The sequence below is a fragment of the Populus nigra genome, chromosome 5, assembly GCF_951802175.1.
Source record: "Populus nigra chromosome 5, ddPopNigr1.1, whole genome shotgun sequence".
Classification (NCBI taxonomy): Eukaryota; Viridiplantae; Streptophyta; class Magnoliopsida; order Malpighiales; family Salicaceae; genus Populus; species Populus nigra.
The window spans coordinates 2,760,470-2,770,857 of record NC_084856.1 but is presented as its reverse complement, the minus strand read 5'-3'; the positions used below and the strand labels follow the sequence as shown (position 1 = coordinate 2,770,857).

The window sequence follows — 10,388 nt, the reverse complement described above, 5'->3', positions numbered from 1 at the left end:
TGATGCAACGAGAGTCTCAGTCTCTTTAGCATAATATAAGTTGAAATAAAACCAGACAAATTTTCTTGTTCAAACTTGAGAAGATATTTTTCAAGAAATGCAGTGAAATTAAAAACTACTCAATCAAGAAGTGACAGAAACAAAACGCACGTCCATGACATGAAACAACAGATACCGCATATGCAAAATCTTCACTTGAGAGGAATAAACCTTGAGGAGTGGGTAGCACCAATTCCAGGCCTTCCATGCTTAACGGGCTTGTAGGAGATCGAGAACTCAGCTAAATAATGGCTTATCATTTCAGGCTTGATTTCAACTTGATTAAAGGTTTTGCCGTTGTACACACCAATGACACTTCCGATCATTTCAGGTACTATGATCATGTTGCGAAGGTGAGTCCTGACTGGTTCTGGTTTCTCACCGGGTGGCGCCTCCCTTTTCTGTTCAAGATAACACATAAAAAAAGTTTCAGAAAGCATTCATATCAATTTTGCACATCAACAGACTTCTAATGACATATCAGGAAAAATGGAATGCAGACATCTCACGATCATAAACAAAATTGCGACCAAGCAAAATAAAACTACACCCTCCATCCCACCAATAGAGTCGTTTCCTTATTAGGTGTCCCAACATGTCTCTTGTCAAAATATCAAAGAATTGAGCACCAAAAAAGACATAGTATTTAATGCTTCTCTTAATGTGTTACCAGCCCAATAGGATTCTCTTTATCGGACGGATGGAGTACAAAGGTTGGTTGAATGACAATGAAAACTAAAAAGTGAGTTCTTGGTTCTACATATAGCCTTTCAACCAAATACATGCACCATTCAACCTTACAAAATCAATGTGTAGCAGTTCCAAAGCATAACACCATGGATAGTTAAACAGCATGTTTTTAACACTCAATGGGAAATGATATTCGCAAAATTAGGGCTAACACCAAGTTTGGATGGATAGAAAGTAGGGGAGAGAAGACGAGGGGATGAAAATAATGACAGCAAGTAGTTTTCTCTTTTCATATTTGGATGGAATGAAATGAGGGGAAAGTTATTTAATTTATTTGAAAAGAGGAAAGAAAAATTTTCTTGGTAAGAGAATTGCAGATCCACATTTGAAATAGTTACACTTGACATTCAATCAAGGATAAATATGTAAAATCACATAATAAAATGTGAGAGTTCCATTTCCTCCACTTTCTCCTTAAGATTGTTGAGACAGGAAATGGCGAGCCAAAGGACTTATTTTTCCCCTCCTTTGTCATCACGCACTCCCATCATTTTCCTTCAAACTCCCAAACAGAAAAGAATCACTTCCCCTTCAAACTTGCATGCCCATAGTTTTCTTTCCTCCTACTTTCTACCCTCCCAAACAGAATGTAAGATAAGCATCAATAAACATAACATTTACAAAGTCATGCAACAATCCTGACAGACTATAACAGCTCAATGATGCTTACAATCAAAGCAAAACAGAAATCCATAACAGCCATAAATGAAGAACAGACCAACTGTCCATTCTGGGAAGATGTTCCTGCCATAGAAACCACGGACTACAATGCAGCACCACCTTAAAAATGATAGTATTATTCTGGTGACATGTTTACTTCATTGGTAAGATCATCTTCCCTAGCATTGGAAAACAGATTCCCATCAAGGTGAAAAGAAAGTCCCAAAGAATTAGGTACTTGTATATCACAATCTGGCAGCCATATTATTGACTTGGCTGGCCAATTAGTTCAAGTGTTCAACCATTGACATGCTAGATAAACTTCTAGTGGTAAAGTCCCGTCAATGGATCAATGTCCTTACTAGTCTACCCACAACAAATAAAAGAAAAATCTTTAATATTGAATTTAAATAGAGGCCGTTATACTTCCATGGTATATTTCTTAAAATGCGATGCAATGGACCTCCATGCCTCAATAACAGGAATTAGATATGGTGGACAAAAAAATAACGGCAACCAGAGTTTATTTTTTCATTTAATTTATAACAAAATACATTGAGAACTATTCTAAAAAAACAATAAAATCCAAATCAAATTAAACCAGACAGCAGACCACGAGAAAGGAAAAAACGTACCGCCTTGCGAAGTTTCTTGATAAGTGCCATCGGTTTCCTCTTCAAGCCCCTCTGAAACCTGACATCAAAACAGCACGGATGTCAGTAGACATGTCCAAAAGAGCATTTAAAAGCATTAAAAAAAAAGAGAAAAATAAGTTTCTGTCTCGCTCACCTTCTGCGAGCACGAGCAGGAAAGAGCTTGACAAGCTCGTCAGTAGACATGTCCAGAAGAGCATCCAGATCTACTCCTCTGAAACTGAACTTCTTGAACGTTCTCTTCTTTGGCTGTCCTGCTGCAGCAACATCGGCCTCAACGTCTGCCTGAAAACCACCGACAACAAACAAAAAAACAATTAGAGAACCGTTCGATGCCTCTGTTTGGATCCCGAGAAAAAAATGATTAATCGATCGGTTGTTGGGAATTTCCAACAGTTTCGATCATTTTCCAGGGAAAGTATAGAAGCATAGAGAAGATTGAAGGTCGTATATGGGTTGGTTTGTGATCTTACCATGGTAGAAGGTGTAGTAGACTGCAGAGACGCAAAACCCTTGCTCGAGCTTAGGAGGTTCGGCTGGAGAGTGTTTTAGGGGTGGCTAGGGTTTTCGTTTTCGCTAGATGTGATTGTGAATTTATAGGGTACACTAAAAAGTAAATGGACAAGATTGAATAGACCCCTGGATTTCTTAATGCACTACTTGAAAACCCTATTTATCTTTCTAAACTTACAATTTGATCCTTTATCTTTGACGCAATCCTGTTGGAGCCCATTTCTCGTTTTTATTTTTCTACCAATTCAATTCTCCACTCATCCAACCCTGTATAGATATGAAAAGAACCAATGAAAAGGCACATGAAACTGATTCATTCAAATTTATTTTTATTAACAAGAACTAATCGGGAAATAATTTTTCGTCAACCAAAGTATTTTTTATTGGATTAATTTTTTTTAAAAAAAAAAAATTAATTTCATCCTTTAAAATTAAATTTACTGAGAATTGAGTTTCATAATTTATTTTAGTCTGTTTTTTATGAATTTATATTAGTCTCGTAATCCGAGTCGTGAATTTTTCGGGTTAACCCGAATAATTTAAGATTTTTTAAATTAATTTTTAAGAATTGAGTTTTATATTCAACTCATTAATAAAAGGAGATTAAAATGTAAGAACTAGAATGTAATAGTCTTGTATTTTATATAAAAAAAATTATCTGATTTTCTAAGTTTCAAGGCTTAAAAAAACTATTTTATGGATATAAATTATGGGATATTACAATGTTGTTATGGAGTTTACAATATAAATATTTAACCTTGAGTCTTTTTTTAATTTATATATTTTTATTTATCCTAGATATTATTTTTTTTCTTACAAAGAACAACTAATTTTATTTCTATCAATACATCATGCAAATACAATTTATTTCTATATAACATGAAAGAAAACAAATTAAAGATAAATGGGGATAATCTCTTTAAATTATTATAAAAATATAACAAAATATTAAAAATAACAAATAATTAAAAAAAAGTGAACTAAACAATTTTAAACATAAGAGAGAGTGTATTGATTAAATTTAAAATTTAAAATTAATGCAAAGTAAAAAATAAATAAAAAAGAAGGAGCATTTTAATCATATTAATTTGAAAAAGTAATTATAAAAAAGTCAAGCACTGCTTAGCTTAGCAGGCCAATCTTGTTTGTTTGCCAACTATCCGAGAACCAAGCTTGCTTTGGTTGATTTAAATGTTTTTTTTAATAAAGTGGATTACACGTTATTTGCTTTGTTCTTCTTTTACATAAACAAGTCGTTACCATGAAAGATAGCTTGTCATCGTTTGCAACATTTTCTGATCATTTCTAATAATCACAAAATCAAGATTCAAGTTTTGAGATTAAAAAAACTAAATTTTTAATTTTTTCACCTGATAACATTCTAAAAAACTTAAAAAAAAAGTTTTCAACCATACAACAACCTTGATCTCTTTGAAGAATCATCAAATGAAAAAACTTCAACGATGATGGTGATATAATGAGAGGGAAAACTCATCTTTATTGAACTCTCATTGATAATTCCAACTCATTACACCAAGATAACTTTTTTTAGTGGTTAGAATATTAACATGAGATAATTTTCTCACTTGTAGATATTTTTTTGTGACTTTCTCTCTGATTCCTTTAACTTGTAATTGAAAAATAAACAAAATGAACTTATAGACCAAAACATAAAAGTTTCAACCTACATAGATACAAAATAAATTTTAAAAATCTTTAAGCTATTTTTTTTTCAAAATGCACTTAATAAAAAGGAAAGAGTCCTCCTTTTTATCCCCTCATTTTCATTTTTTTATAAACAAAAAAAAAACCAAATTCTTTTTAGTAAAATCACACTAACTTAATTTGAAGATTTTTTTTAAAATAACAATCTCATGAAAAAAAATCAAAATAAATTATAAATCACAATTCTCTACCAAAGCAATGTTGAAGAAAAAAAGTAAAAAAAAAATTCAATTATAAAAAAAAATTCAATGATTAAAAAAAGAAAAACAATGTGCGAAACCAAAGTGTATTATGTCTCGAAACAAATGTTTTCCTCATGTCTTTTAGTTTTTTTTTTTAATTATAATTATAATTTAACTAGTCCAATTAAGTTTCTTCAAAACTCAAAATCTTTTTCTTATTGAAACATTCAATCCCAAATTATTGATATCCTAAATTCATTTGGGATAAAGATTAACTATAATTGATGAGTAATTTTATAATTATTTATAAATTAAAATGTGTGGGGTGAATACCGTGCAACTGGCACTATTAACCCCTTCACAAAACAATATGGATGACACTATATATTTTTGTATGCTTTATTTTGGTCCTCATAGTTTTATTTTGAGCAATTTGATTCTAATTGAAGGTTGATTCTAATCGAATCATGGGTAACGAGCCAAAGATTGCATGAAAAATCCATTAAGGTCTTCAATCTTTAAAAATAACGTAGTATATACCATTTAAGTCCCCTTAATTTTTTAAAAAATCAATTTTTATACACAAAGTTAATTTATGATATTTTTCAGTTCCTGGTTAGAGAGAGAAGAGAGAGTAGGTTACCAGATTCTAGAGAGGAGAGAGAAATTCATTGATTATTCCATTTCTAACCACTAAAATGGGTTTTCTTAGTATCCACAGGTTCATAAGATAAGAGAGACTTTATGGTAGGAAAAAACTAGATCTAAATCAAGAAAGTCAAAACTAAACAGGTTTGATTTTGGGTTTTTGAACCACTTTTTGGGTATTTGTAGTTGATGGAATGGTCTGTAGGTATTATGAAAGTGTTGATAAGGTTTTTTTTAGTTAAAATAGCTTGAAAATTGGGTTTTTTGGGCAATGAGAATAAGTCATGAAGCTCATGCGCCAATAAATCAATATCAAATCATGAAATGGAAAAAAAATAAAATTTATAAAGGATTTAAAAAGAAGACAAAACTTAAATTGAGTTAATCATCGAAACTAATGGACCTGTTCATAATTGTAGAAGACAAACACAAAAAAATAACAAAGAAAAATTGTTAATCGTAAGAAAATTAAAACAAATAGAAAATAAAAACAATGAGGACTAAATCATGCACAAAAAAATAATTGAAAGGAAATAATTAGGGATTGAAAAACAAAATAAATGAAGAAAAGGATGAAAAAAAAACAAGAAAAAATTGAGGACCAAAATTGGAAACAAAACAAAATTAAATTAAATTCTAAAGGATGATATATAAAAGAATTAATGCAAAGGATAAAAAAATAGCAACTAGAAGAATAATGATCAAATTAAATAAAAAAAATTATGAAATAAAATGCAGAGGGATGAAATTGAAACAAAAATAAATAAATTCAAGAAGCTTTAAAATCAAAATAATTAGAAATCAAAAGAACGAGAAGCAAAATTAAAACAAATACAAACCAAACGACACATTTGAATTTTTAAAGGCTTGGCATGAAAACTAATGCACAAAAGAGAGAAAAGAAGGGGAGGAGGAAAAACCTCCATCACCGCTAACCAGGCTAAACACGCCACACCAACAACTTTGCCACCACCTGACACGTTGGATGACATGGTGGTCAGTGTATTTTGATAATCGTAATACATCCTATGCTCCACTCGTTTGGTGGGGGGATGATAATGCATGCGTATCATGCCTCTTTCTTTTATTTTGATTTATTAATATTTTAATTATTACAATTAATAAAAAAAACCCCTGAGAGCATAAACATGGGTCAAAATTTGAGTAGCAACAATATGTATACATAATCTTTTTAGTTTACACTTATTTTTTTTTATGTGCAAAATGCATTGAAAAAGCTTGCATGTACACATTTTTTGTAAGAGGAAAAAATATTTGGCCTGCAGGCAACGTGTCATTGATTTTTTTCAAACAAAATGGAGTGGATAATATGATACAACAAAAAAATAACCCAGTCAGGTGGGCCTGCACTGTGTTTGAGCCCTAACGACAAGTGCTAGACAAGTTGACTTGACTTGCCAGACTCAACAACACTTGATTTTTTTTTGTTTGTATTTTTTTTTACAAATTAACGTTTCTTTTATATTTTTTTCAAATATTTTTTTATTTATATTTATATTAAAACCCATTCTCTCTTTTATTTTGTTTAGACAACTTATTTGAAATAAAGTTTATTTTTTAGTTATGCATTTAATTTTCAAAAAAGTTTTTCTAATTCAGCTATGATTTTTTTTATATCTTTTATATATGTGAATTTTATTTTTTAAAATAAAAAAATTATTTTCAAATAATATTTCTATTATTATGTAGCCTTGCATAATATTTTTTATTTTATTTAATTCAATCAATTTAATATTTGTGTTTATTTCTATTATTGTTTGATTGAATAAAAAAATTATTTTAATAAAATTTTTAATAAACATAAGCTGGTAGATGTTCCGTGTTGTAAGATTAAATATCTTGATTTAGACTTGTTTCTCATTTTTTTTAGTTTTATTTTTAGTTATCATTTATGAGTTTTTTTTTCATTTATTAACACATATAATTCTCGATTTATTTGATTACATGTATACATAAACTTTTTAATTTTTCCTTATAAAATTTTTAATTGCAAAAACACGTTGAAAAAAGATGTGTAGAAAATTTTTTGTTAAGAAAAAAAAACAAGTAATAACTAAACTTTTAAGTGTTTGTTTATTATTAATTTATTACGGTGATTTTGCTTTTTGTCAAACCATAAAGATAAATTTATTTTGTTAATTAAATAACTTGTTTTTTTATATTAGATACCACACATAGTTGCTTTTTAAATTTTATTTTATAAAAGTTAAAATAACTTTTTTTTTTCATTTATAGAGATATATTTTTTATTTATTTTACATGTAAAAATTTATTTCATAACAATTTTAATTAAATATATATTTTTTAAAATAACAACTTAAAATATTTTTTAAAATCATTTTTCTAACTACAAAAACTACAACGCTACTAAGCACACAATAAAATTATTTGTCTTGCGAATGTGTTTGGCAGTATAGTAGCGGTTGCTTTTCAAATAATTTTTTGTGCTGAAATGCATGCTAATGATTTTTTTTATTTTTTTAAAAATTATTTTTGACATCAGCACATCAAAATGATTTAAAATGTATAAACCAATTAAATTTTAACAAAAGAAAATTTTTTTTTTGAATTTTTTGGGAACGTGGTTTGCATTGCGTTCCCAAACAGTAATGACGGTCTTTAAGCACTTTTTATCTTTTAAAGAAAAATATTCAAATTAAAAATATTTGTTATTTTTATTTTAATCGTGGATCTCGGATCAGCTTATACATACTTCAATTAATTCTTTAAAATTCTAAAATTAAGAACAAGGTAAACCTTCATTAAGCTACACCCTAATATTTACTAATGTGCTAGCGAGGATTGACCTGGAGAAGTTACAATATTTTTCACATGCCTGTACATTTTGTGTTCCGACTCGGTCTTAATCTTGGTTTTTCATGCCAAGCCTTGACACAATACCAGTTTCCAAGGATCCCCTCGAGATTAACCTTCATTAATTTAAGCTTTTTTCGAGATTCCTATTGCTCCCATCGCCATCACTCCTGTGTAAACCTGATCAATTGAGAACGTAGAGTCGAGAGATGCTATCAAGGCGACAAACCAGTCTCTAAATCTGCAGTCAATTCTTAGCTTAAATTTGAGGGTCATCCTCCTATTTAATAAATGGAACTCTAAATGGATTCAAGAAGGAAAAAGTTGAGGGTGAAATAACAAAGATAGAAGACCTTTGTGAGTTGCATAAAGATTCAATCGCCACGCCTTCTTGCAAACTTTCATGCCATGTAAGGAATTCTATATCCCTGTTATGCTAGGTAAACTGTATACCTTTGTTCTTGCTAACAGATGAATCATACACCATCGCATTTTCGGCATTTCAACTAAAACATTGTCAGTGGAGAGAAGTTCTAACCAAAATTTACATGCCTTGTGTCGAAACATTGTTAGCTTGGACAGTGAATGTGTTGTAGAAGAACCAGGACATCACAACCAGTTTAACAGACGCACCATGGATAGTGAATCTAAACTCAACATGGATGCTAATTTTTTAAGAAAAATCAACATGAATATGTTGGATAAATAAAATAAATACAAGATAACAGAGCATCGAGAATCATGGTTGATTCCAATAAGTCTCCTGATCATGAGATGCTTTGTGCAGCCACAATGATGCCCCAGTTCAATCTTAGCCATATATATAGAACAAGAAGCACTACTTGCAAATATTCATGTCATCCAATGAACATTCATCAGCATTTTATATGCATTCTTGAGTTATTCTCGACCTGGATGCCAAAATGGTGGATCACATCTGGAAGCCTATGCATTTTTAAACTTGAAACATGTTGCTGATGCAATTCATTTGTGGTTATTAAAAGCAGTGATGCCTGCATAAGAAGCATTCTTTTGTGCTAGGATCACACCCGCTTAATATATCACCACAAGTTAATATTTACTGCACATACATGAATCGATTAGGCACTCAGTTAGTCTTTTGATTGCAAGCCAGAAGATGGATTTACGAGATAACAACATCAGACAACTATATGTTGGTTCCCGATACAGAATGAAGCGCATTGAAGTGAATTACCAGCGTGTTTGACAGCACTGGTTAGACAGCATTTACTTTGTCCTTAATTTACACATTCATGCAATTAAATTCATGGTTTTTCAGAACTGTCTACGATTTTCTTGACGATACTTCGGTGAATTGAAGAGATGTAAATGCATTTGTATCGTCTTTGGAGTCAAGCTACTGCTCAATGACTTTGTTGCATAGAGAAACTGATGAACAATGGTAAAAGTAAACAAATGATCAAGCACAGTAAATTGTAACACGATAAATTCCCAGATGGAGGTGCAATATACATCTGCAAGGATGGTTTTTAGACATTGATTTTCACACAAGAGTGAGCAGCATACATTGATGTGATGCAAATATCATACTGGGGTTCCATACGACTTGTTTACCTAAGAAATTTCCACATGATGTTTGAAAATGATTGGCTAAATGATCTTGTATGAATCATTGATTCAATCACACTGCATTCAATCACATTTATACTCCAGTTGATCACCAGCAGTGCCTTCACAGATTGAAAACAATGAATCAATTAATTTTTCCAGCAGATGCATACACCACACAAATGTTATAGTGGCACCTGGACACAACACTCTTATAGCTAGGATGTGTTCAACTTCATTGTCTTTCCAATCAATAGTTTCCCACCCAAATCTCAATAGAATTCCATGATTCTTGGGTCAATAGATTCCTTTGCTACCCTACTAGTAAATGACACAAAAAAAAACCAGAATTAAATCCAAGCATTCTTCTAAATTTTCCCAAAACCTCAATGACATCAAACAAAACCCTACTTTTGAGCATCACAGCTTCAAACTCAATTTTCTCCCAAACTACTCATCCTCAGAAAATGCTACACCACTCATTAGAAACCTCATATAATTACCTACACAATGCAAAAAATTTCAGCAAAATCAATTAACTCTAGCTCAAGTTACACTCAATTTAATTGAGCTTAAAAGCACACCCACTCCAGCAAAGTTTCACCATTCACTCCTAATCCTCCCATCCACCCCTCCCATAAGTCTCCAACAGTCAACCGTAGATAAAACCCATATCCAACGGCTTATATTTAAACCTGAACAAAGGGGGCGATCCGCTTCCTAACTCTCTCCACCAATCAGAACCCAACTTTCGGATACCGTCCTACTCTCCCTTGACTATTTAAATCTCATA

The 10,388-nt window shown here is 31.0% G+C and overlaps 1 protein-coding gene across 1 annotated transcript; it reads right to left on the bottom strand.

Moving 5' to 3' along the window:
- LOC133695329 (small ribosomal subunit protein uS19x-like) lies at positions 1 to 2,732 on the bottom strand. Its single transcript, XM_062117264.1, has 4 exons — positions 2,576 to 2,732; positions 2,239 to 2,387; positions 2,085 to 2,142; positions 1 to 440 (listed from the first exon to the last, which is right to left on the bottom strand). The coding sequence occupies exons 1-4, from the start codon at positions 2,576 to 2,578 to the stop codon at positions 192 to 194; spliced, it is 459 nt and encodes a 152-aa protein (XP_061973248.1). The 5' UTR covers positions 2,579 to 2,732; the 3' UTR covers positions 1 to 191.
- Between the last annotated feature and the right edge of the window lie 7,656 nt (positions 2,733 to 10,388).

Coding starts and splice junctions, on each gene's coding strand:
- LOC133695329 (XM_062117264.1), bottom strand. Junction 2,143..2,238: donor CCTGCTCGTGCTCGCAGAAG/GTGAGCGAGACA, acceptor TTTTGATGTCAG/GTTTCAGAGGGGCTTGAAGA. Junction 441..2,084: donor TCAAGAAACTTCGCAAGGCG/GTACGTTTTTTC, acceptor TATCTTGAACAG/AAAAGGGAGGCGCCACCCGG.